This window comes from Atractosteus spatula, chromosome 6 (genome assembly GCF_055471065.1).
Source record: "Atractosteus spatula isolate fAtrSpa1 chromosome 6, fAtrSpa1.hap1, whole genome shotgun sequence".
Lineage (NCBI taxonomy): Eukaryota > Metazoa > Chordata > Actinopteri > Semionotiformes > Lepisosteidae > Atractosteus > Atractosteus spatula.
In genome coordinates, this window is record NC_142711.1 from 34,816,957 (window position 1) to 34,844,579 (window position 27,623).

Here is a 27,623-nt window from a genome sequence, read left to right on the forward strand (position 1 = left end):
TCTCTCTTTTCCATCAGTATCATCCTATCTTGTGCCTCTCACTCCTCTCTCTGAATGATCCTCATGCAATACCCTCCCCCTTCTCTGCCTGTACCGTGGTGCCCATCCTGTCCAGGGTGTCGTCGTTGATGGGGTAGCGCAGTTTCATCTTGCGGTAGAGCGGGTGCTTCTCGTAGTAGCTGACCAGGTCTACCAGGCTCTCAAACTCTGCTGAGCTGCCCAGCATGAACATCCGGCCCTCCTGCTGGATGCGGCAGTGCTTTATCTTCCCCTCCGCCCTGACATGACAGAGAGGGGCCAACAGAGGACTTGACACCAGTGCTGAAGAATGACGGCCTGCCTTCCAGTTTGTTCAAGTAAAAAGTCCATAAGAAAAGAGCATAAGCAAAAGGAAAAAGAGCATAAGCAAAAGGCAGGGAAGGCATGGTGGGGAGAAATGGAGGCTTTACCTGAGTGAAGTAGAGTTTAGTGAAAGAGAAGGCCAGACTGGCATGCAGGCCAGACTGTGTGTGATAGACAGGGAGGCGGTGAGAGATGTGGTCTAGCACTCGCGTACCTGAAGGAGATGGCATAGCTGTTGGCCTCGCTGCGTTTTCGCACTAGGAAGGCCCCGTCTCTCGGCACCCTCATCAACATGTGCTCTGCCTGGAGACGGGTAAGACAAGCGTGGAACCACCTGGGAGGAGATGGGGGAGTGGGGGTTACAGAGGGAGAGGCAGAGGAATGGAGTGTAGAGAGAGAGCGAGAAGTTGACATAAGGAGGGTGGGAAGAGTGTGATATGAGAAGGGTCAGAATAAGAAAGAGAGTTGGGTAATGTATTATCCCTGTAAACATCAGCCATATTCTTAACTTCCTATCCCTCTTCAGTCTAACCTACACTGTCCATCACCAATAAATAAATCAATATCCCATCTGTGCAGCTCTTCGTGTCCAATCACCATATGTTTGTCCCTCTTCCTCTCTCCATTTTTCTCTGTTACACTGTCTAGCTGGTCGTCCACCTCAATCCTTTCTCTGCTCTCACTTCTCTTCATCCCCTCCTCGTCAAGACTGCTTCCTTCTGTGCAAATCTATCGTGGACATTGTGCTGGTGTAACATTCTGCACCCCCCCTCCCCCACTCCCTTCAGATACCCTCTCTCTCCCCCTTACTCTCACGCACTGCTCTCAAAATGGGGTATCAATCTGGATTCCTCTCTTCCCCCTGGCTCCCCACCCCTCCTCCTTACTCTCTCACTCTCTGCTCTCAGATTGGGGTATCAATCAGCATTCCTCTCTTCCTCCTGGGTCCCCACCCCCTCCCCCTTACTCTCTAGCCCCCCTTCCCTCCTCTCTCACTCTCAGCTCTCAGGGGCATTTGGCTGGGGTATCTATCTGCCCCCCCCGCCTCTCCCCCTCCCTTGCTCTCACTCTCGGCTCTCGTGGGCGTTGGGCTGGGGCACAGGACTGCCCAGCCTCATCTCAAACTCGTTGCACCGCAGCGGCACCTCTCTGTAGTGGCAGATGAGCTGGTACAGGCTGTCAAACACCAGATTGTCCGTGAGATAAAACCGGGTCGAACCTGCCTCCTGCCTCGAGTGGATGCGACAGTGCTGCACACGTCCAGACCGCCTGGGAAAGAGACAGACAGGGGATGGGGGAGAAGATGTCATGCCCCGCACTCTCCCTCGCAAACGCCATTACATTCCCAAACCCACTGTTTCACTATCTCGTTCCTAATTGAACACATCACATTCTCACTGGCACCAGATTCCACAGATTCTCACTCCCGAACCAATTATCCAACCACATCCCTCTCCCTTCAGTATTTAAAGTTCCCTCAGGCACCAACCCATGCTCACTATTGAGAAGCCTCCTTTAAAGTTTTCTAGTGCGCGTTTTAGTCTAGTTGGATTTCCCGGTTTTTGGGCCTAACTTTTCCCTCTTCGATCTCGTCTCTCAAATTTCAACTTCAGATTCTCTTCTTGGTTTGTCTCGGCTCTATCTCATTTTCTGATCTATAGCTTCCCCTATCGACCTTGCTTCTGGATTACAATTTTGGATTGTTTGCCTTTGCATCCCGCAGAATTCACAGCTACGCACAGGATCCTCAGAAAACTACCTGCCGGTTCCCTGAGAAAAGAGGGGTGGTTGAAACACTGAATACTCGATGAGCTGAGCCAAATATACATTATGTAAGATGCAAGGTGCAACGGAAACGTATTAATCTGCACTAATTTTTCAATACTCCAGAAACATTTTTATCATCACATCCAACAAGAAATATTAAATTCCCTAGAAAACTTCAACAGGAGAAATGCAAATTGACCACCCCATTTATAGATTAAATTTTAAATAAGGTAAAAGTCAATATTTGCAGAAAAAATACATTTCCATTTACAGAAAAAAGTTACATCAATTACAACAGCATCACAATATAGAGATTAACGGAATGAATATATAAAATATATACAATAGATGTGTACAACGAGTTACAAAAAACAATAAAAACCATCATGCAAACATGTAAATGCAAAGTTTAGATGAGCATTAACAAAAAACCACTTATCGCAAATAAATTTAGAGTATGATGGTTTTAATTATTCTTGAGGAGTTTTGTGAAGGTACAGTTTATACCTTTCTGTCAAAAGGCTGAATGCTAATCTTTAAAATGTTCTCAATACCTGCAAGGCAAACCCTGCACTTGTCTGCATATTTCTTCAGTGTCTGCTCATCCTTCTAATTAACTGACGTGTTTACTCACCACACCAGTGAGGCACTAGGGCGCCGATATAAATCAGGAAGAGCCGTGACCCCAGGTCAGACTGTGGTGTCTGTCTCCCTCAGTGCCTACAGTGCGGCATACTGACCAGAAAGAGAGGGTGTAGTCCCCGACAAAGGTCTCGCTCTCGCGCACGAGGAAGGTGCCGTCCTTGCCCCCGCCCTCGCCGCAGTACTCCTGCAGCAGCTTCTCGGCCACCTGCCGCCCGTCACGGCCGCCGCCCAGCTTCCCGTGGAACCAGCGCTCGCTGCAGTGCAGCTCGTTGTGGTTCAGCTCCTGGCGCAGGGGAGGGGCGTCATCACAGGGCACAATGGAGCGGCACCATCCCTGTTATTTCTGCTTTTTAAGTCAATTGATCTCATGCCCCTGCTCCAGCCGATTAACAATCAAAAATGTCAATGCCTACACTGCAAAACGTCACTTGGAAAAAACAGACTAAGGTACAGAAACATGAACACAAGTCTTAGACATCAACAGAATGCAACACGTTGTGCACTAAGGGGCAGCAGTTACAGTAATTACAGGGCTCAACCATAAAGGTGCAGTCTTGCCAGTCTTGAGGAGTCATCAGTCAAGAATGGTACAGGCCTGAGGCTTCTAGGCCGCATATTCCACACCAGGGTTCTACTGAAGGAGAAGAAGCAGGTACAACAGGCGAAGAGGGAAGAGGAGGAACTGCTAAAACGTCAGGAGGGGACAAGTGTATATGCCAAGAGAAGGACAAGGGCTAAGAGACAGGAAGTGGGCAGGGTGATGAAGAGGATACAACAGAGATAGGCAGCCAGTACTCAGAGAAGAGCATCTACATGGGAGATGTAAGGCAGAAGGAGTCAATGTAAACACCAGAAACTTGTACATGTTTGCTGAATTATTATTAAAGTGGCATGATGTGTCATTCACAAACAGGGGTGAGTTATTTCAGTATCATAAAGCCTGCTGCTGTCTCTGTCCACTCACTTCCTTATTCTCCTCTTCCTCCTCCTCCTCCGGGCTCTGATAGCGAGATGTTTCCTCAGAGTAGTAGATCTTGTTGCTGGTCAGGACAAAGTAGTGGGGGGTCCAGGCCTGTGGAAAAGCAGACACAGAGAGTGATCTCCTGCCACACACTCACACTGCTGAGCTGCTGCCACTGCCTGTGGCTACCCATCTGTACCCTGAAGCAGCACCTGGCCACCTCTTCACCCATCCTGCCCCACATCTTAAAGGGTTTCCAGTCAACCCCCCCCCCCCTTCACCTCTGCATGCTCCTTCAGACTCAGGTTGCTTTATTGGCAGGACCATTTCCTGCATCACCAGCAAAAAAAGTAGATTTTTAAACAGTAGATCATTGATTATTTGGTGACTGATAATCTGCCTTCCAATATTTATGGGCAGTAATAGGACGACCTGTCTAAAGTATATCATAAAATATTTATAATCTTTTATTTCTCATTAAACAGGGACTGTACTAAGCTTACTGTATTGGACCTTGCATTAAACAAACTGAAGTCATGCGTACTATTCAGCACTGTTTCTGCAATACATCACTTTCAACACGAGCATGTCATCTATTTGTATGTTTTTAAATACACTATGCTTTACTAAGAACATTTTTAGTTAGTGAAAAAATTCAAAACATGCAACAAAATACAATGTACAAAAATACAATGAGATTATTAAACTATTGTAAGACTTTTGATGTGATCATCCAGTTATTGAAAAACTCCTCATTGGTAGTGTACCAGATAATCAATGACCAACTGTATATAATCTGCAAATGTGGCCGAAAGGAGAGGAGATTAAATTAAAATCCAGTTCAGGAATGCACACATGTGGGTCCAGTGGTGTCAGTCTCTGATTCTTGGGCAGACAGGGCAGCTACTTGCTGCACCACCTCCTGAAAGAAACACGTCTCTCCTCCTAGAAACGTTCTTCTTTTCTCGGGACTGGGAGGCCAGTGAATTTCGGTTGGTGAGTTCTCATCTCCAGCCTCTCCCCTTGCTCCTCCTCGTCCCGACCCCCACTCACATGGTCGATGGGATCCTCCAGGTACAGGATGCCGTTGCGGAGGGAGTTGCTGATGTCGCTCTCCGAGTAGCTCGCTGACGTCACCTCCTCATACAGTGTCCCCTCGGCCAGCTTTTTGTGCTGAGGAAGCCAGAGAGCCAGGGTCAGTCCAGACACACAGCATACTCTGCACACATACACAGACACACACATCTCAAACGCACCCCTGGAGTGAATGAACAAACGGGCAGAGGGACGGAACAAGAGAAGGAAAGAGAGGCGGCCACCTTGATGAGGATCTTCCTGCGCAGCTGGTGGGGGGAGGGCAACTCCTCGGCGTTGACATCCACTGGTTTGGTCAGCAGCATCTCCCCAAACACCTTCTTGAAGAGGGAGGCCATGTTCCTCTGTTGCACCACGCTGCAGTGGTCCTCAATTGACAGGATCACCGGGTACCTGGGTGAGAAGGAGGAGGGCCGGACCTGAGTAGAATGACAATAATCTCTTTCCTCGAGCCAATAACAGCCTCTTATTTACAGTACTTTACTCAGAACATGATCTCCTGTCACAGCCTGAGGAAAAGAGCCTACTCCAATAATAATAATCCATCCCTTTTCTAACCACTTAATCCAATTCAAGTTCTCAGGGGAGCCGAAACCTATCTCAGCAAGCAATGGGCGCAAGGCAGGGTATACCGGCCACACACAGACATGTACACATTCACACCAGGGACCAATTATCCCAGAAGCCAAATAACCTACCAGTATGTCTTTGGACTGTGGGGGGAAACTGGAGCACCCAGTGGAAACCCATGTGGAACAGGGAGAGAAGTTTCACAATTCCACAGAGAGCACCCAGGAATTGAACCCAGGGCCCCAGCGTTGCAAGGCACCAATGCTTTATGCTGTATGTTATTGGTCATGCCAATAAAGCTCTCTGAATTTAGTTTTCAGCACTCACATAGGAAGTCAGACATGTGACACAAGGCTGCTCTGTGCCAGCATGTCATCGAGGGCTGTGTGGAGTGAACGCTGGGTGTGCGGTGTGTCACTTACTCCGAGGTGACGAAGGCATGCTCCTTGATGGTGTGCAGAACGTCCAGGAACTTGATCTTGGAGGTCAGCGTGTGGCCGTGATAGATGATGGGCAGATCGTCTGGCCCGTCCCAGCAGTCCACTGAAACACCCAGAAGACATGTCGGTGGTGGTCAGGGTGAGTGCAAGCGGGTGGCAAGTACAACCGAACTTCCTCAGAAACTGGTTTAGTTACTTTCTTGAACTACTTTGTGTAGATTGTCTTAAGATCTGCAGCACAGGTGCCGTGCCCAGCCACTTGTCAACTGTCAAAAAGCATTTAAACATTTCGGAAAGTTGAATGAATGTGATAAACGTACAGGGACAGCAAAATAGTTATCTTGGATTGACAGTCAAGTCATTTGGATTTTTAGACTAATATGAATGCTAAATACAATATATGCATAAAATGTATACAAATTATTATATTATAATAAAGATATACTTTGCGTTCAACCCAAATGTTCATAACTACTGGGATCCATCCACGTTAATTTCAGTGTGTAAAAGTCAGTATTTTGATGCCTATTCATTTAAATAAATAAATGTACAAAGTCTGTGCCCTACTGAGCTCAGCAAGCGCGCTATGTAAACATCTAAGATGCTTTGCTGCAGCCACTCTGACATTGTGCTTATTATAGCAGTGTTCTCACTTCTGATTAGTTGTTTTCTTCAGCATGTAAAATGTTGCTCATTTACAAAAATGTCCAAAAATCTAGACTTGGCTGGTCTAAGATTTTCCTCTTTTTTCTCCCAGTGAACTCCTGGGCATTGACTGTACTTTTTCAGTCACCTGTCAAGTTGCATGGTGAAGCATGGAAGGATTTTCTTCAACACAAGCAGACAAAAGGCCTCTGTACAATTCAGAACTCATTCTACTACTGCTGTTATCAGTTACATCATCAATAAAGGCCAGTAAGCCAGTTCCAGAGGAGGCCATGCGTGCCCAGGCTATGACACTACCTCCACCACGCTTCACAGATGAGGTGGTGTTCTTTAATGCTTTACCCTTTTCATCAGCTTGGTAAAGGTTTATCCTGGTCTCATCTGTCAAAAACCCTTTTACAAAACTCTCCATGCTCATCTTCGTACTTCTGAGCAAATGCTAATCTGTCTCTCACATTCTTAGTGCTGATGAGAAATTAAACATCTTGCTGTATAGACACTGTAATCATGTTATCTCAGTGTAATGAGAACTGTTGATTGTCAACATCTACAGATCTTTTTCTTTACGAACTGCTCTTGGCTGATTGGTAATTAAGCCCAGAATTTTGGCATGTGCTTTGGTTGTCTGCTTTTCTTTAACAGAAAGGTTTTGGTTGTCATTTTGACTTTTGATCATGGACTCCAAACTACTAAGTCAACGCAAGACAAGTTGGTAGCCTAATTACACAACAACACATGACAGACATCAAAACAAAAATAATCTCTAGTTTAAGTGACCCAATAAGGTGAATTGGGTTGATTTAAAAAATACGTTATTTTTTCCCAAGAAAATTCTTAGAATTCATGGTGAAACTCCCAGACTTCACCGCCCTTAAATGTTATCCCAATGTTGGCAATATTAATAAGGCTTTTAGGATTCTGAAAAGAAATCCATTTATCATTTATTTAATATGCAAATAAGTAATTGTTGGTATCTTCTGTGCATAATTCTTCCAGGGTACCCAGTTTTTGGGTCCCTGCACTTATTTGCTGTAACCTGAAGAAACACATATCTAGTAAACAGTGAGGGAATGTGAAACCAGGACCAAGGCTGGCCCAACCCTGGTGTAAATTACCCGCCCAACACAAATTTGGTCCATATCTGATCTTACCTCACCTCTAACCCTTAACCAGGAGGAAATGCAGTCTGTGCATTTCACTTCTCACCTTTAATCAAAAAGGAATGGAAACCCTCTCTTCCTTTTTTAACCTTCGGGCGAGTAAACCTACTTCTCTCTTCTAACAAAAGGGAAATATCACCTAGTTTTCCTGATCTAACCATTACCCTCAGACTGTTCTCACTGCGACTACACCGACTCCTTGATTAAACCTGTGTTCGTTTTCTATTTAGAGTGAAAAGTCTGACTAAACACAGCCGCTGCAGGTCTTACTCTCCCAGTCTCGTGTGAATGTCTGCACTCTTGACCGATATCTCTGACCACACTCTGAGACGCACACCTGCAGGTCAAAATGTAATAGGAATTCACAAAGCTCTGTGAATTCAGAAACTACTGACGGAGCTCCCACAGGGAAAGCATTATGGCTCTAACATGGTGAAACCTCCTGCAAAATGTACAATGGAGAAACAGCACCTGATGGGGCATATGAACACTCACCAAAGACTGTAAAGTGGTGATTCATAACTTAGGACGCATACACCTCTGGGGGTGTGCAAGACACTGGATTTTTTTAGAAGGTAAATCATTGGAAACACAAATTAAGCACAGGCATATAAGCACAACTACTGTTTCATCACACCTAGGTATTTTAAGGTAAATGTAAAAAAGCATGAAATTAAAGTAAATATATGATTCTGTCTCTTTCATTGTATAGTTATGATATTTCTTAGATCTGACCTACTGTACTTAAATGGTTTTTGATAAGGTGTGCAAGAACATCTTTTGAGACCAAAAGGGGTGCAGACTACCTGTTTGAAACTATCAGTGGTGTGTTACACACACTTCAAAAGCAATCCAAACAAGTCCTTTGCTGACTAAAACCACATTGTGGACGCAGTCTTCGAAAACTGACAAGATATATTGGTCTGAACAAATGCCAGAGCTGAGTTAATTTATTTAAATACACAACTGAATAATACTGAGCATCAGAATCAATGATTCATACCTGAATGATTTTAAGTAAACATATCTTGAATATTGATTAAATAACTTGGTTTCATTTTGCTTAAGTAATCCTTCATGACCAACTCCAATGTACAGTACGTGCTCTAATGTGCATGACCCTCTAATCCAAGAGTGCGGTGCCAGTACTAAATTGCCTCAGCTTTCCTCACAAATTATTGGTCACAGGTGAAAAGGCCATGTAACCTGATGAAAATCAGGTGAAATCAAGAAAAAAAACAGAAGCCCCCTTTATCAAGAGAGCAATGCCTTTATGTCACCAGGATTGTGGGGCAGCTTCTTAGGTTGACCCACCAGCAGTGGAGCCAAGACTTACAGTATTTAGTAAAGAAATTCACAGTTTTGTGTGAACCACTTATCTAAAGCAACCCAAGCACCTAAAGGAAACAAAGGAGTTAAAGTAAACAAAGACACTAAGGCAAGCCCAGGACCTGCCTGATTCAAACTTATAGTGTTATAAACTAGCAGCTCACATAGCGACATGTTTTCATTGCTAGGAACTAGGAAGCAAACAGAATGGAAGCATCTGTATTTCTCCACGGCAGAAAGGCTCAGGCCTGGATGTTCTGTGGGAAATGGCCTTTTGGTGTGGATGGTAAAAAGGCAGCTGGGGAGGCCCTACCTTAGCGGCTATGCTATTCACCTTACAAGGGAAATGTTTTTGTGTGTGTGTGAAAAATGTAATACTGTGGCCAGGAAGTGAAAAGCAGGGTCCCTAATTAGTGAATCTGCTTCATACGACTGACATGAATGACCACTGTACTTTAATCCTCAAGACCACATGGGGAAGATGATATTTTATGTACCTGGGAGTATCTAGAGAATTTTAAGACAACACAGAAAAACCCAACGTGTTTTACAAACGGCTTACTGTACATTCCTTTGCCAGTTTGTGCAAGGTTCACATTTCCTTCATCTAACTGTGCAGGGCTGTGGATAATGGACTCAATCACTACCTCCCTGTGGCCTGATACTGACAGACAGCGGTTCCTGTCATTAACACCGTCCTTATCAAAGTGAAACACGACAATCGGTGGTCTTCACTGCTGGTTCTGGAGAACAGCTGTGTCTTTTTTTTTTCTTTTACTCTGGATTCTTAATGACTTGATTGTTCAATTGGTGAGTATTATCACTCTTCCAGGACTTTACTCACTGGGGATTGTAAGTTACCTCCTCAGGATCGGGAGTGAATGTCGGCAGGATGAAGGGCTGACAGAAATGATATGTGAACAGATAAGGAGACGCAGAGTGAGCAGAAGGAATGAAGGGCCAGTGGCGCAGAGAGCGATAGCCTGGCTCCACTCACACTCTATGCAGCGGCAGCCCATCCTGAGGCACCGGGCGTAGGCCTCCAGGGACGACTCGCTAGAGAACTGGTCACCCGTCAGGTAACTGATTGGACAGAGGGAGAGAGAAAGAGGAAAAAGAGAGCTTGGACCAAGCTGCTTATAAATGGTGTTAGAGGCATTTTCTTGCACTCACAACCCTTCCCTTAGTCCATCTGCCCACCCATATCTCCCCTCTTCACGTACGTGTTGTGAGATGAGGAAATCCAGTACTGGGACAGTGGTCTCTTCATCTCCTCGGGGCAGACTGGCGTGCAGCGTGGCTCCACAATCGAGTTCTCCCTTGAGAAAAGGAATGTCAGGAACTGCCAAAAGACACACAGAGAGACTGTGAACAACACTGTCAGAGAGTGGAGATCAAACTCAGTGTCACAGGCAGACACACAGAGAGACTGTGAACAACACTGTCAGAGAGTGGAGCTCAAACACAGTGTCACAGGCAGACACACTGAGAGACTGAACAACACTGTCAGAGAGTGGAGATCAAACACAGTGTCACAGGCACACACACTGAGAGACTGTGAACAACACTGTCAGAGAGTGGAGATCAAACTCAGTGTCACAGGCAGACACACAGAGAGACTGTGAACAACACTGTCAGAGAGTGGAGCTCAAACACAGTGTCACAGGCAGACACACTGAGAGACTGAACAACACTGTCAGAGAGTGGAGATCAAACACAGTGTCACAGGCACACACACTGAGAGACTGTGAACAACACTGTCAGAGAATGGAGATCAAACACAGTGTCACAGGCAGACACACTGAGAGACTGAACAACACTGTCAGAGAGTGGAGATCAAACTCAGTGTCACAGGCAGACACACTGAGAGACTGTGAACAACACTGTCAGAGAGTGGAGATCAAACACAGTGTCACAGGCACACACACTGAGAGACTGTGAACAACACTGTCAGAGAGTGGAGCACAAACACAGTGTCACAGGCAGACACACTGAGAGACTGTAAACAACACTGTCAGAGAGTGGAGATCAAACACTGTCACAGACAGACACACTGAGACTGAATAACACTGTCAGAGAGTGGAGCTCAAACACAGTGTTGCAGTCTGACAAGCACATGGACAAGAGGTCCACAGGCAGACAGGTGAAGACAGACTGAATGGCAGGCAGATGGTGACAGGTGGAGGATGTGTATCTTGGCAGTGAGTGGTAGTGTGCCTATGAGATGTGCATGTGGCTCTCCGAGGGTCCTCACCTCATCTAATTGCAATGTGGGCTCCACTGTCTGCTGCCTGTCCTTCAGGTAGCCACACAGGAACTCCCGGACTCGACTCAGCTCTGCTGCCCAGATCTCCTGGGAACACAGACGTGGAGTCTTACACACAGGAAGGTGTCCAGGCCCCCTAAATTGAGCCCATGACTGAGATGTGCTAAAAAGCCAAAGCTGTGTTGAGAAGGCATTGTCCTGTTGCATGCCCAGTGAATAAGGCCTTGCCTTCTAAATTAAGCTCAATTGCAGCATCCCCTTTCCCCAAACCCGAGCAGCTGAGCTCTGGAAAGTGAAAAGGCACCCAAATTAACAAAGGCACTGAAAACTAACAGCTGAGACATAAGAAATTGCACTCTACCCTTATGATTTTCATGGTGGAATGCCCTCTGGAGGCTGCAGTTTTCTAATAACTGGTGTGATCTCTTCTAATTCAAAGCAAGTATTCAGACTCCACCCCCACATTTCAGCTTCTTATAAATTCTAGTAAGCCTGTGATAATGATCATAATATCTATATAAATCTTTTTTATTCTATAGAACTGAAATCCCACTTCTGTCGTGCTGTTGCCTTGCACCATAAAGCCCTGTGAGCGAGCACTCAAACTGTGCTAGATAAAACTGATTGATCGCTTGATCATAGTACCTTCTGATCCAGCTGCAAGAATTTCTGGAAGTCATAGAGCGAGATCTGGCATAGTTCTGGACGGTCTACATTCCTGTTTACATATAAGACACACAGGGACAGTAGAGGCCGCATTTACACACTTCCAGAGATTGGCAGGGCATTAGTGCATCAAGAACTAATTCCACCCAGACAAAACAGAGACCAGTAGATAGAGTGACTTCCTCACATTCAGGACACAGAGCAGAAGAGAGTGACAGTGTAGAGAGAGAGAAGAGCAAAGGACAGAAAAGACAGCTCACAAGAAAAAAGAGGCAGGAAGAGAGCAAAATAAACCCACAGACGGCATGTTGAAGCAAGATGCCAATGTCAGGAAGGAGAGGTCAAGCCAAGTTCTCTCCATATTGCACTTTTTTCCTTGCCTGCAGTGAAGGACACCGAGGTTCTACATTTTCCACTCCAAAAATGGTTTATATCTCTTTTCCACACTTGCACTATTTTTTTTATTCCATTTAACAGTTGCAACATTAACAGCAATTTTAAAAAGAGGAGTTTTGCAGGAAATTTCACTTCAATTTCATAATTTGAGAACTTCTTTCACAGCCTTTATGTGTAACATTTCAAGAATAATAATAATAGTGATAATCATCATCATCAACATCATCATCATCATCTTTATTTTTTAGACTGTGCCTTTAAACTGGTTTCTCAAAGCAGTTTACAGAACAAAAATGCCAACAAAAATGCACTGAGAGGAGACAGTAGATGTTAGTATGGAGTACAGCAGGAAAGCAAAGGGGCACACAGAACCAGTTAAATAACAGCCTTTCTAAAGAAGAAGGGTTTGAGTCTAATTTTGAAGGAGCTCGGGGAAGGTGACTCTGATATCTTTAGGGAAATAATTACTGAAAGGCAGGGACAACATTATTAGAAACCGAAATTGTGCCATGTGTTCGAGTGCTGTATTTTGTATAGTTCTAATGCCTGTGCTACGATCACATCAAAGCACCCGTTCATGTAAATTAACAGAGGGTGACTGGAGTTGTATTCAGATGATAAAACTTCCTGCAAAACTGCTTGGATTCAGAGCACCATGGGGGATACACCTTGCTTGTGTCTTCTTTGGCAATAAAATAACACTCATTTCAAACCTGGGAGGTAAGGGAGGCCAAGAAAGTGAGAGCCATGTTCCCAAACTTTTTGAATGGGGGTATTTCACAATTATATTCCTGGTACAGGACAGTATGGGAGAAAGATAGGAGGGGAGTGAGAGAGAGAGAGAGAGAAAAGATTAAGAGAATGGCAGGGGGTAATGAGGGACTCACCGCAGGGGGAAGGACAGCTCCAGCTGCTCGATGACCTGGGGGGACAGGAGGAGAGTCACACCGAGGGACTCAAGCATGTAACGCCCCTACTCTCACCCATGTTCCCTGTCCCACCTCCCTTCCACTACTCACTGGAATTCCGCTACGGCATGTGCTGTATATTTGACATACAGTGCAAAGTCCTATAAGAGAGTCCTCGCTGGAACTTCAGAACTGAGCAGGTTTTTAAACAGTAACTATCTCTTGTTCCAGTGTGTCAGTGTATCTCAGGGTATCTCACTGTATATTCCAGTGTGTCAGTGTATCTCAGGGTATCTCACAGTGTATTCCAGTGTGTCAGTGTATCTCACTGTATATTCCAGTGTGTCAGTGTATCTCAAGGTATCTCACAGTGTATTCCAGTGTGTCAGTGTATCTCACAGTGTATTCCAGTGTGTCAGTGTATCTCAGGGTATCTCACAGTGTATTCCAGTGTGTCAGTGTATCTCACAGTGTATTCCAGTGTGTCAGTGTATCTCAGGGTATCTCACAGTGTATTCCAGTGTGTCAGTGTATCTCACAGTGTATTCCAGTGTGTCAGTGTATCTCAGGGTATCTCACAGTGTATTCCAGTGTGTCAGTGTATCTCAGGGTATCTCACTGTATATTCCAGTGTGTCAGTGTATCTCAGTGTATCTCACAGTGTATTCCAGTGTGTCAGTGTATCTCACTGTATATTCCAGTGTGTCAGTGTTTCTCACAGTGTATTCCAGTGTGTCAGTGTATCTCAGCGTATCTCACAGTGTATTCCAGTGTGTCAGTGTATCTCAAGGTATCGCACAGTGTATTCCAGTGTGTCAGAGTATCTCAGGGTATCTCACAGTGTATTCCAGTGTGTCAGTGTATCTCAGGGTATCTCACTGTATATTCCAGTGTGTCAGTGTATCTCACAGTGTATTCCAGTGTGTCAGAGTATCTCAGGGTATCTCACAGTGTATTCCAGTGTGTCAGTGTATCTCAAGGTATCTCACAGTGTATTCCAGTGTGTCAGTGTATCTCAAGGTATCTCACAGTGTATTCCAGTGTGTCAGAGTATCTCAGGGTATCTCACAGTGTATTCCAGTGTGTCAGTGTATCTCACAGTGCATTCCAGTGTGTCAGAGTATCTCAGGGTATCTCACAGTGTATTCCAGTGTGTCAGTGTATCTCACAGTGTATTCCAGTGTGTCAGAGTATCTCAGGGTATCTCACAGTGTATTCCAGTGTGTCAGTGTATCTCAAGGTATCTCACTGTATATTCCAGTGTGTCAGTGTATCTCAGGGTATCTCACAGTGTATTCCAGTGTGTCAGTGTATCTCAAGGTATCTCACAGTGTATTCCAGTGTGTCAGTGTATTCCAGTGTGTCAGTGTGTCTCAGGGTATCTCACAGTGTATTCCAGTGTGTCAGTGTATCTCACAGTGTATTCCAGTGTGTCAGTGTATCTCAGGGTATCTCACAGTGTATTCCAGTGTGTCAGTGTATCTCAGGGTATCTCACTGTATATTCCAGTGTGTCAGTGTATCTCAGGGTATCGCACAGTGTATTCCAGTGTTTCAGTGTATCTCAGGGTATCTCACAGTGTATTCCAGTGTGTCAGTGTATCTCAGGGTATCTCACAGTGTATTCCAGTGTGTCAGTGTATCTCAGGGTATCTCACTGTATATACCAGTGTGTCAGTGTATCTCAGGGTATCTCACAATGTATTCTAGTGTGTCAGTGTATCTCAGGGTATCTCACAGTGTATGTTTCAGGCAGTATATTCCAGTGTCTCACTATGTCTCAATGAATCTCGGTGTGTTTCAGGCAGCCTATCAAGGTGTCACTGACTCACACTCTTCTGTGCGTCGAACATGAGGGTCCTGTACAGCTGACAGAAGTGGGGGAAGGACAGGTCACAGCGTGCCTCCACCTCCTGAAAAACACGCATAGTGCAAGGGGCTGCAATTCACGCAAGGTGATTCAAGCACAGCATCTGGGATTTGCCAGATCTATGAAAAACTGCTATTTACAGAGACTAGCCTTGAGTGAGGAGAAGCACGCCTTGTTCTAGAACCACACAGCACTGGTGAATCTGGGATTCCAAATCATGGGACTGCCTTTTCCCTTTTAGAAGGTGTCTGTTCACTTAATCTTCAAAACATACATTTCTCCGGTGTTACTGGGGTTGCCTACAGTATGCCAGGTTGTGAGAAGCTACTGTTCAGCAGTGTTCATCACATCACAGCATTTGTTTAAAAAAAAACTTGTGATAGCTGTAAGTTTATGGTCAGTTTCACAAGTAATTTTTTTTGCACCAGGAATGGCATCGGCACATATCCTGCAGGTCTGCAGAATGCTCATTTTCATTTCAATGGGTTTTTGCTGTGCTGAACATATTATCTTCTTAATGGGTTGAAAGGCAAAAGCTTTTACCACCCACACAACATTCCTAAAAGTTTTTAGTTTTTGAAAATCTTTAGATACTAAGTGTGAAGAGGAAGACTCAGAGGATTGTTGACAACACACCAGCAGCCTGCCTCCGACACATGTTCACACATGTACTGTAAGTCTAGTGCTTTACAGGTACAGTCCTGTGTGTCTCTCCATCTCCCTGTCCTTCACATGACCCTAGAGCCCTGCTGTCCAGAATCTAGGGATCACAGTGTGAAACTACAGTAATTAAATGGTTTGATGAGGCACTCAAGCTCAAACTGCCTCACTCTGAAAAGGCCATCAATCTCTCTGCACAGTACCTGTAGTTTATCCCTGAGGAAGCGCATATTGGGCACTCTGTAGTTGATCTGAGGCAGCAAGGCCTTCACATCCTTCACTGTGATGCTGGAACACAGAGAAAGACAGACAATGTCACCCCAGGAGCAAAACTGGAAACATTTCTCAAAAATATATATTGTTACTATTAGTTATCATTGTAATTATTATTTCTAGACCTATTGTACACCACAGAAAACCGCCCACTACTTAATCCCCAAAAAATGTTTCAAATGCAGTGCAAAGCAGGGGATGAGCTCGGAGCCCTGTTGTAGGTGAAACCTCTTAGATAGTGAAATAATACACAGCTCTGAAAACATCTAATTTTAACAGGAGCATCTGGGTTAGTCAGTGTGTGATATATATGTTCAGGTGGGTAGCTGCGTCAGCATGCGTAGCCTGCAAAGGAACAAGTAATAGGTTAATTCCATGTTGAAAAGAGAAAAAAGAAAACACGAGGTTTTGTCCGTGGAGCCTTCTTCAGGTGTGAGACACCTGGCAGTGTGAAACACCAATGGCAGTCCCATGATCTGGAATCCCAGATTCACCAGTGCTGTGTGGTTCTAGAACAAGGCGTGCTTCTCCTCACTCAAGGCTAGTCTCTGTAAATCGCAGGTGTCTCACACCTGAAGAAGGCTCCACGGCCGAAACGTTGTGTTTTCTTTCTTCTCTTTTCAGCACGGAATAAACCTATTACTTGTTCCTGTGTGATATATATGGCTAAGTTGTCAGACACTGCTGAGAGTGTGCTCTCTTTATGTTTGCTCAATGTGAATTGTACAGATCTCTGATGTACTAGTAAAAGTCATCATTGATCTATATACAATCCAAGCAAACTTCCTGGTGCTGGTTCACCTACAGAGTCTGTAGATGGAGCTGTCTGGCCCATTGTGGTCCTGGGAGTGCTATGCTGTGATTACCCAGACACTCTCATGCACCCTTTGATTGAGTTTCTATTTCTATTTCCAACCCTGAGGACAGGAAGTCATTCTCTCCCACCCCCACATCACTTCCTGTCCCTCCAGGCTGCCTGTTATCACGTCCTGTCAGACATCCTGTTTGTGTGGACTCAAGTGCACGCCCACTTCCCCCCACAGCGGAAGGTGCCAGGGTGGGTGATGGTGGTTGGACACACTGTTTCACTGAGGATGTTCCTCAGTCCAGTCTTGCATGTTAGTCTCCCACAGCCCCTATCCCCATTCTCTCTATCCCAGTCTCCGACACTCCCATTGGAGTTCCACTATTTCCTGTAAAATTTCTTCTCAGCATTAATCAACAATTAACTCATTTATACTATTTAAGAGCTGGGTGTGATACTGTAATGGATTGTACAATCTGATAGGTGACTGCTCTATTCCACATTCTCCTAAACCCTAGACTTAAACTCCTACTGTATATAGTATATGACTTTCCATACATACCAGTAGCTTTGATACTCTGTCTTATTTCCCTAATACTGAGTCCCCTATCAATCTAGACAGCAAAAACTTTATGCTAGTTCTCTATTCCCTTCAGCCCGCTGCCTTGTCGCCATGAGACTTGCTCCCGGTTCCCCATGTAGATCCAGGTTCCAGAGTTGAAGTTCAGCTGACAGGACCCACCTGCCCTCTCTGTTTCTGTCCATGGCGTCAAACTGTTTCCGCAGCCACCTGCAACACAGAGCAAGCGTACAGTCACACAAAACAAGGTGGCTTAAATGTGGCAGCTTTAGCGAACTCCATTTCTATGGGTGCTGTCCTGCCACAGGCCATGTCCTGCCCCTCTGTTAGTGGCCCCATTAAGACTGTCCTCCGTCTGTGGTGAAGATTACGCCAAAGCTTCATTACTTTCAAAGTTTCTTCTCTTTCTCTATTATCCCTCAGATAGCTTGGCTGTTAATGTCAGAATCTCTCATTAATAAATAATATTATGTCAGCTTTCCAATCAGCTTTATACTGTATAACTAGAATACCTATTAAAGGTTTCTTGATTCTTTCCAGGGACCAGAAAGTCTTATTCTAAGCTGCTGGCCAGCAGTTTAACTTGGTCCAGGAGTATTGTGCTCAGGTGTCACACCTGAAGAAGGCTCCACAGCCGAAATGTTGTTTCTTTTCTTCTCTTTTCAGTATGGAATAAACATTTACTTGTTCCTTTCCAGCATATTACAACCTATTCTGTTCCAATCAGATTTTTTGTCATCTGGTACACAATAATACACTGCAATACACTGCTTGCTGACCCTTCTAAGAACACTGTAAACAATCTGTATGTTCAAAACTCACTTGCTAGAATCTTAACTATATCCCAGAACGTACATGGGTATCACTCCTGTTCTAGCCTCCCTGCATTGGCTTCCAATGTTCTATATGATTGACTTCAAATCCCTCTCTTGACATGATAAAACAGAGAAATCAAGCTCCTGATTTTTTCAGCTACTGTATTATGCTCATATATTTTTTCACTACAAATTCAAAAAGTTATTATTAGGGACATTACAAAATCTTTTTTTGTAGCGAGTGCACTGACATTTTATTGAACAACCAAAACTATGGCAAATGTTTTGTTGATTAACATTTGTTATCAACAAGGTTCATCATAAGGGAGTCAAATGTAAAAGTCATAGGCTATTGTCATGTGTCATCAATGTCACAAGCAATAAAATCTATAATTCTGTGACACATGCTTTTCACCGGGTTTCTGATGCCATCTTGAGGGCTTCTGCCTCATTCATGTTATAGAGCTTAGGCAAGCATGTACCTCTTCACTGGTCTCTGAGTCCTAGACACCACACACAATCCCGTTTCACCCCTCAGATCCTCAGATGTTTAACAGGGATCAGGTCAGGTGAATGGGGCTACCACAGTGTACATGTAACATTATTTTCTTGCAAGAAAGCCACTGTTGCACAAGCAGCATGAGAACACGTCTTGTCCTGCTACATACACTATTGACATGCCAGGATGAGCCCTAGTACAGAAACAAAGTGAGGTCCCAGGACTGTGCAGTCATTCATGTCACGTTCGTAGACCTCTCCTCTTAAGGACGCTCCAGCCCTTCCTTGTTTTCCACTCATCGCCTGCACCTGCTCCCTGTTCTAACCCCCTTTCAGTTCTCCTTAAAAGCCAGGCGCTCACTTTATTCGGGGCTCTGCATTTGGTCTCTATATCGTGCGAGTCCGGGACTTGGTAGCGCCTGGTCCCGTTAAGGTTTTATTCTCTATTCCTGTTCCTGTCTCCCACCGGTTCCGATCCGTTTCCAGTTTTTAAATCTTGTTTGTCTTGGATGCACCGCCCGGTTTTGGATTTTTGCTTTCATTTGGATTCCCCTTTGGATTTTCTCCCGGATTGTTTGCCTTGGCTACACCTCCCCCGAACACCAGTGCACCAAGGACACGCCCCCTGTTTTCATCCCCGTATCCTGCATGATATTTTCCCCGTGTTTCTTCACTTTTCCCTGGATCGTGTCGTCCGCATAGGGTCTGAAAGAACTGTTTCGTTACAATTCAGCCATCATGGACTATAAGAGGAGGTCTAAAGGAACCAAATACTCCTGGCCTGACCATCACATTTGGACCTCTCCTTCAATTGCAAACAAATAGCATATTATTCGGTACATCTGGATGTTATGCTATAGAAACCTTGATTCATCACTAATAGGACTTGGGTCCACTGCTAGTGAGTCCACCTGAAGTGACTCAGTCCCATCTCCAATGTTCTGACAGCACCAAGGTGTTATTATTGTGAATACGTAGGGCTTATTGGTTCCTTTTTTGCTTCTAATTCTTTGTTTTCACCAATCTTGACATTCAACAGGATGATTGGGTCAACTGTCACCCCTGTCCCTAATTTGGTGATTTAGTGCAAATGCAAGGGTCACGGACAATTGAGTTTCATAACTGTCCGTCACACTTAATCAATTGATCAAAATGATGCTGAACACATTTAATCAATATCCAAAATCTCTATACTTTATTTCTGTAAAAATTATACAAGCATGAATAAAGCCCTATGTTTCTTTGATGCTCAGTATACGGTATATACTCCAGTATCTGAATTCCATTCAACTGCAGCCTCAGTTACCCGCTGAGCTAACACCCTTTCCATTTTCCTGATCTGAACTGATCTCCCAATGGTTTTCAACAAACCAGACATAAATGGACAACACTATAGTGGGTCACTGGTAAACACTGGAGAATGACAACACTATGGTGGCTTTCTTAAGCACTTTGTATTTTCTGTTTTCACGCACTTTCCTCTAGTTTTTATTTCTGTCATCAACTAGCTGGCAGGTCAGTCAGCCGTCTGTAAAGACCTGACTGAGGGTTCACCTCCTTTCAACAAAGGCTGACAGTTATGGTGTCATACTAGACCCACAAACCTGGTGTTTTCGTAGTCTGGAGTACTTATTGTTTTCTGAGGAATCCTAAATTTCTCATTGTGACATGGCTTTCTTGGCAGAAACATTTAGAAATTCAAAAACATCACAAACTCAAAGTAAATGTTATTCATGTTAATGTTCATATTGAATCTGGGGTGGCATTGTTGAAGTGTGTTAATTTTCATACACAATATACAATGAACAGCTGAATTATTGGGCCAGTGAAGCAAAAACAACATTTGCCATTTTTGCACTGTACTGTTGAAATGTGTTTCCTATCAAAAGATAAATATGAGGCTAAAATACAGAATGACAGCTTTTAATTGAAGAAATTGTATACATACTGTATGTTAAACCATATTATGACAAAGAATATACATTCAAAGCTCTTTTATGTTTTCACAATTAATGAAACATAGAACACCTTAGCAATTAGAAAGACCTGTCAGCCATTTGTCCCAATACTTATGCTGCTGGAACAGGGACTGAAAACAACAAAATACATTTTTCTAACACAGCTAAACTTGTATGCAGAATAAAGCCCTGAAACAAGAGCTTGAATATCTAAACTTTTGCCTCATATTAACCTTGTGATCTGACATACACATTTCATTAGTACACAGCAAAAATGACAAATTAAACTTCACTGTTCCAATACTTACACTTCTCACTGTCTGCTCAGGATCTGTTACTCTGAATTTTGAGAAATTGTTTCCAGCTGCAGGCGAAAGTGTAAAGTGGCCTCCCCAGTTCCTCAGCTGGAAATGGCACTTGCCCGACCGCAGGCTAAGCTGTATGAGCAAGGGTTCAAGTCTGGGTCAAGTCATTAGCTGACTGTGACTGGGATTCTTTAAACAGTGGGAAGCGTTGGGATGGGATGGCATTAGTCATTCAGGGCTCTGTTGGCACTCTGATACACAGTGACGGCTGGGCACTTGCAGGGCTGACGTGCTGTCAGTGAAGGTCACACCTCTCCTTCAATAAGCACTTAGCCTCCAATAGGCTGTGCAGACTATGACTCCAAAGTAGGTGGGTAAGAAGAGTCTCCCTACACTTTCTCCATCTACCCTGTGTGGGGCTTTTAGATGCGAGGTGCAACACGAAAACACAAAACTGGTAATTCCGATATTTGGCATTAAGAAAATACTTTTGACTGTGAAGAAGAGGATTGAGAATTTGCTGGAACACCCGAGACTGTGGCCTCCTCTGTCCTGTGGGCTCTTTAGCCCTTCTGCTGCTCTGCCAGGGGAGGCAACCCTGACTCTCCCCTCCTTCGCAGTTCCCAGCAATCCTGCGTTTAAACTCATCCTCAGCAGCTGAGGTCATCTTCAGCAACGGGCCAACTCAGCAACTTAGACGCCTTTCTTTATAAAATCCACTACAAGGCAAAACTAAAATTCACTGAAGTGTACAATTTAAATCACTTTCTTCTGTTAAACAGCAGTCCAAGTGTATATGGCTGTATCATCCTTTCTAACATGGGTGTTTGCTAGAAAACAACTTCTTAACAATGTACAGGAGCTGAATTAAATATTCAAATTTAACTATGAATTATTGTGCCAAAATCGTGCAATGGGCTGAATTAGAATGACTGGTATTTGAATCTTGCTTTATGCCATATCATTTATATTACAACAACAACAATTTCTCTGATTTTTCTAGAGTTTCAATAATTTTTTTCTTTAAAATGGCCTAGTTCTAAATAATCCTAACTTAAATTGAAAGGGGTCAGCGAGCTTTTAAATATAACTGTCCGTGAGTGTATAATGGAGTCCAGAGCCCGCTGTGCCATTAATAATTCACACACATTTGGTAGCAGAGCTGGGGGGAGGAGGCGAGTAAGAAGGCAGAGGGAAGGAGAGAGTTTTGATTTTCTCCTTGTAGCCAGTGAGCAGACATAGCTGTTCTTTTCTCACTGTCCTGCTGATCATTCACTATTTACCTGTTTTTGTCTTTCACACTTCGGTTACGAATTGCCGTTGCTGTTGTAGCTACTGTATTTGCTGAGCTTTGGCTGTAGTGTAATGGATCAGTCAGGCCCTGTGGCATGAACTGAGAGAAGGAGGCAGAAAGAGGGATAGTCCTGTGACTGCAGCAGAGGGAGAACAGGAGGGAGGGTGTGGGGCGAAGGGTGGCAGAGGACAGACTGTGAAGGAAGCGGAAGAGGGTCTGAAGAGAACCGTACAGCAGAGAAGACGGGGGTCGTAAGGCCTGGACGTCTTACCTCTCGATCTGATAGGGGGCTGAGGCCCTCTGGGTGTCCATCACCAGCCAGTTTAGCCCAGTCAGCCACATATTCACCTCTTCCTCACTGAATGCTGCCAGTAGAGAGAGATAGGAAGAGGAACATTCCTGTTTATTTAATCTAATATTCACAGAAGGAAGAGTAGTAGAACCAATAATAGTCCTCCTCAGATTTACTTATTTATTCTTTGTTTTTCGGTTCTTATGTCAGTTTTCATAAATAATGCTCCATTTTAATGAATGTGACCCGCCAATAAAGCATCTATGGAACATGTCTCTGAACAGAAGAGAGAAGAGAGGGACAGGTGCACAGACTGACCGGCAAGACTCAACGTCTTCAGGCGGAACTCCAGGCCGTACAGCACGACGAAGCAAGTCGAGGGATCCAGCCTGCGCGCTTCCTCGGGATACCGCTCAAAATCCCGGGAACACTTCCCCGGGCGTAGCTCTTTAATCTCCCGGATGTCAACTGAGAGAGAAGGAGAAGGTGACGGAGGAGGTGAAAGGAGGGCAGAGAGAAGGAAAGAAGGGGAGAGGAGACTATAGCATAGTATTAATCATAATAATAATTCCTCACGCTTATATAGCGCTCTTCTGGACTCTCCACTCAAAGTGCTTTACAGGTAATGGGGACTCCCCACCACCACCACCAGTGTGCAGCACCCACCTGGATGATGCAACGGCAGCCATAGTGCACCAGTAAACTCACCACACACCAGCTATCAGTGGGGAAAAGAACAGAGTGATGAAGCCGGTTCAGAGATGGGGATTTGTAAGGGATAATGGGAAATTTGGCCAGGACATCAGGGTTACACCCCTCCTCTTTTCGAGAGAAATCCTGGGATTTTTAATGACCACAGAGAGTCAGGACCTCATTTTCATGTCTCAACCAAAGGATGGAACCTTTTTACAGTATAGTGTCCCCATCACTATACTGGGGCATTAGGACCCACAGAGACTGCACAGTGAGCACCCCCTACTGGCCCCACTAACACCTCTTTCAGCAGCAACCTTAGTTTTTCCCAGGAGGTCTCCCTTCCAGGTACTGACCAGGCTCACATCTGCTTAGTTTCAGTGGGCTGCCAGTTGTGAGTTGCAGGGCAATATGTCTGCGTTCTAGAAAAATGTTTTTTAAAATGAGTTCATGACACTGTTTCTGTAATGTTGCATCCTTTTTGTCCAGTGTGCAATTTAGTGGGTCACCACTAGCTGTATAACGCCATTTTTTCTTACTTGGTGTTTGTGGGGGACAGCTGTGCCATAGTTTCAGGGAGCCGTGTCTAGGATACGCAGAGATTAGACCTCATTTGCCTACCCTCATCTCTAAGGAAGCTGTTAGCCCACTTGTTGTGTGTCTATGTGGTAGAGCAAAGTCTTTATTTAGGCTGACCAGGGCACTAAAGGAGTGCTTGACAGCTGGACAGCCATTTTTTTAAATTTCCGATCTGTGTTACATTTTAAAGATATAAAAATATAGCATGCAATGTATGTTTATTTTCCCCACCCAAGATTTATGGTAAACAGAAAGCTGTTTGGGGCAGAATCTAAGGTAAAAATGCTTACTGTATGTTTCAGAGCTGATGTGTGAGAGAATAACCGCATCTCCATTTTCAGTTTCTTTATTCCAAAACTGCCCTGAAATAAGACTGTACTGTGCCTCCTTGCACTCCTACAGATACTAGACTTGTAACTGGAAGGTTACAAGTTCAGATCCAGGGTGGGGCACTGCTCTTGTGTCCTTGAGTAAGGTACTACACTCACATTGTTCTAGTAAAATGGACAGTTTAATGTGGTATAGTATGTGCGAAATAATAGGGAACAAAGGCTTAGAAAGGCTGTTTGCTTAGAACAAACAGAGAAAGTTTTCTCCATGCTGAAAAGCCACAAAGAAATCAGAAAACTCAATTTTTCAGCTCCAGAAGCATTTTTCAGGCATTTGGTTTTTGATGTGTACGTGAGAGGGTGAGGTGTAGAATACCAGGGTATTGTCCATACGAAAACTACTCTGATCATAACTGGCACTCTCTGTTTGGGGCTTATCACACTTATATGTAGCCTCAGAGGCTCACGCTGAATGCAAACTGCAGTGTGGTGTTTGGTCTGCAGAGAGGGGCATTGGCTGTCATCTGCCCTTCATTGACAAGGTTTACAATTCCAGGGTAAAGTAGACGGCAACCACTCCCACCCTGGTTACCACCTGTCTCATAAACTTCCCTCAGGAAGATGTTACTGGTCTATTAAAACCAGCACCACCCAGTATCTGAACAGCTTCTTTGCTAGGGCTGTCTTTTTGTTTAATCAGAATTCCTAGTTATACAGTACATGTCCTGTATTAATGATGTCTATCGTCTTGTTTGTGTATGGTATATGTTTATGAATGGTCCATGTACAATGGTTTTGCAGCACCAAGCACACCAGAGTCAATTCCTTTTAAATAAAATGTACTTGGCAGATAAAGCTACCATATACCAGTTCAATATGACTCTGTGCTAAATCTGATAAAAGGGCAGTTGTGCAGTGTGGGCATTTTGTCTTAATGACTGGTCACCAATCCTAATGTTGGAGGGCCAGTGTGTCTGTACCTTTTAAAGGTCTCTTTAAAGCCCAGGAGCAATGAAGAGATGTGAGGATGGTCCAATCGGCCTAAAATGAGCTGATTCAGGTTGTTACAAGAATCTGATTGACAACTCTTATTAAAAAGCAAAAAGAGAACTCTTCCTACCCTAAAACCCAACCTGAAAAGTCAACCTGTTACAGATCAGGTTAAAAGTTAAAAAGTTGTTAAAGATTGGCAGCTAGTAATCTGTCTCTGGTGTTTCATTGTTAAAAATGGAATGATAGCCTTGCTATGCTGTAACATTGCAAAACCATCATGGTACCTTTACTAAAGAACCAAACTGAAGACACTGTCCACAATCCTGCTAACAGGGAACTTTCCCTTCAGTATTATCATAACTGATGCACATGGGCAAAGCTGAGATACCAAATCCCAAACATGGACCAGTGTTAATCAAATTCCCTGTGTGTACAACAAGCATGTCCAGTGCAAAACTCACGAAATGCCTACAAATGACAAAAAATGCAGACGTCTATTTAATGCCAACTTAATAAAAACGTGAATGATTTCTCTGGTAGAGAAGGTCACAAACATGATTCATTGGAAATCTGGATTGGTTTCCATTTAAGACCACTAAATATGGTCCTCCTGCTTTTAGACTTTCAGCTATGGCTGTTACTCTAACTCTTAGGTCATTTGCCACTTAAAGAGTGAAATTAAATTCTTGAAAGTAACTGACCTCACAATTTTTTGGGGAGAATTCTTCTCCATTTTTGTCTTGGATGTCACAACTTGCTTATGTCTTAGATTTAGAGAAATTCAAACTGTTGTGGAGTTAAGTTGACATAACCTGAATGGTCTCTGTATCGCAGGCAGTCAAATCCTGACGCTTTCTGCAATTGACAGGATTCAGTCCTGTTTGCATTGGTCAGGTCTGGACATTGAGCTAAGACAAGTGTAAGACAACATCAAGTAGAAGACCAAAACAAAATGACATACTTCCATAGATCTCTTGCTCGGTGACAAGCATGTGTCTTTGCAGTTAGGTTGTCAACAATCACCGCCTCTGGAGTCTGTAGAGACTAGGCACTCTGGCCATCACACCATCGCATTTGTACCTCCTTATTGACTGAGTTATTGTGTTCCATCTGCGCTGTGACACACTCACTAACACAATGATGTACAGAGATCTATACATCTGTGACACAGCCTCAGGCACAACACAAAAACCTGACGTCAGAAACAGACACAGCACTCGGACAGAAGACTAATGCCTGCTGGCCTGATTTATACTGCCTCTACTCACGAAGGTGGACTTCTTCCCTTTCAGTATTCTGTTTCAGATGAACAACATCATCAGTACCTTTCAGATAATGAAATCAATAAATAGACCCTGACACAGGCCAGTGCAGTGTCATTTGTTTAAACACAGGAGATGTATGTCTATTTATTAACCACTCATCTTCACCACCCGGCCGACTACATATATTAATCAAGAGGAGTGCCAATCACATAATTAACTTACAGGTAACAATTGCAACAATGACACCGACCTTTAAACAAGTCATAACAGAGGACTCTTCTACTCCAGTACATGACTGTATGGTACAGCAAATGAATGAGCCTTGCATTTAGTTTCCCACTGCAATAGCTTTGTTTATTACTTTCTCTGAAAGATTACAGATTTTCCAGCCTGTTTAGTTTCCAGCATGAACTGAGCAGGATGCAGAGCTCTAGCTGAAAGCATTCAGGCAAGTTCTGTTAACAGATCTATGTCATGGGTTTTCCGAGCATCTCACTGGTAAAGGTACCCCTCTTCCGAGCCCAGGCTGAACCCAGTGACTGCAGGTTTGAGCCTGCGTCACGTCACTAGCCGACTGTGAGGGGATTCCCTAATAATCATCAGTACAGCAACTGGCCACCAAGGGAAGGGTAGGATGTGTCAGCCAGGGTTCTGGCCTTGTGTGAGATTTACAAGAGATTCATTTTCATCCCAGTTCTAAGGCTTTAAAACAGTTAAGCACATTTTTGTCACATTTTTGACAAGATTTGTCAGTACTTTGATCTACACATTTTCCCCTCATTCTTGACAAGCTTATCAGTCCCTACTGATGAGTATAAATTAATAATCCGTACTGTTGAATAGCTTATTTCTGGACACTCCACTCAAGGTGCTTTACAGGTAATGGGGACTCCCCTCCACCACCACCAATGTGCAGCCCCCACCTGGATGATGTGACAGCAGCCATAGTGCACCAGTACACTCACCACACATCAGGAGGAGAAGAGAGTGATGAACCCATTTTAGAGATGAGATGAGAAGTAACCCCATATCACAATGCTTCTGTATCATGCTTGACAGTCCAGATAGTCTTCCCAGTTCTGCCCCAGTCCGAATTTCCCAGACTAGTTATTAAATCTCAGTAACAAAATAAATTCACTGACAGTATAGAAAAATTTACAAATTAAGCCCAAAATATTGAACTTTGTGAAAGCTCTATACTGTA

General features: G+C 44.1%; 1 protein-coding gene across 2 annotated transcripts in view; it reads right to left on the minus strand.

Annotated features, from left to right (window-relative positions):
- LOC148832810 (1-phosphatidylinositol 4,5-bisphosphate phosphodiesterase gamma-1-like) overlaps positions 1 to 27,623 on the minus strand; it is a 59,920-nt gene that overhangs the window by 20,853 nt on the left and 11,444 nt on the right. For both annotated transcript variants that reach the window (XM_088919062.1, XM_088919063.1), the window contains exons 2-19: positions 22,879 to 23,028; positions 22,540 to 22,633; positions 17,561 to 17,608; positions 15,944 to 16,028; positions 15,043 to 15,123; positions 13,191 to 13,225; positions 11,887 to 11,959; positions 11,230 to 11,328; positions 10,199 to 10,317; positions 9,973 to 10,058; positions 5,803 to 5,923; positions 5,035 to 5,203; positions 4,769 to 4,888; positions 3,719 to 3,826; positions 2,850 to 3,037; positions 1,411 to 1,611; positions 557 to 676; positions 95 to 278 (exon numbers count right to left, since the gene is read on the minus strand). In XM_088919062.1, the coding sequence (XP_088775188.1) occupies positions 95 to 278; positions 557 to 676; positions 1,411 to 1,611; positions 2,850 to 3,037; positions 3,719 to 3,826; positions 4,769 to 4,888; positions 5,035 to 5,203; positions 5,803 to 5,923; positions 9,973 to 10,058; positions 10,199 to 10,317; positions 11,230 to 11,328; positions 11,887 to 11,959; positions 13,191 to 13,225; positions 15,043 to 15,123; positions 15,944 to 16,028; positions 17,561 to 17,608; positions 22,540 to 22,633; positions 22,879 to 23,028 (2,081 nt within the window). The remainder of the gene's footprint in view (positions 1 to 94; positions 279 to 556; positions 677 to 1,410; positions 1,612 to 2,849; positions 3,038 to 3,718; positions 3,827 to 4,768; positions 4,889 to 5,034; positions 5,204 to 5,802; positions 5,924 to 9,972; positions 10,059 to 10,198; positions 10,318 to 11,229; positions 11,329 to 11,886; positions 11,960 to 13,190; positions 13,226 to 15,042; positions 15,124 to 15,943; positions 16,029 to 17,560; positions 17,609 to 22,539; positions 22,634 to 22,878; positions 23,029 to 27,623) is intronic.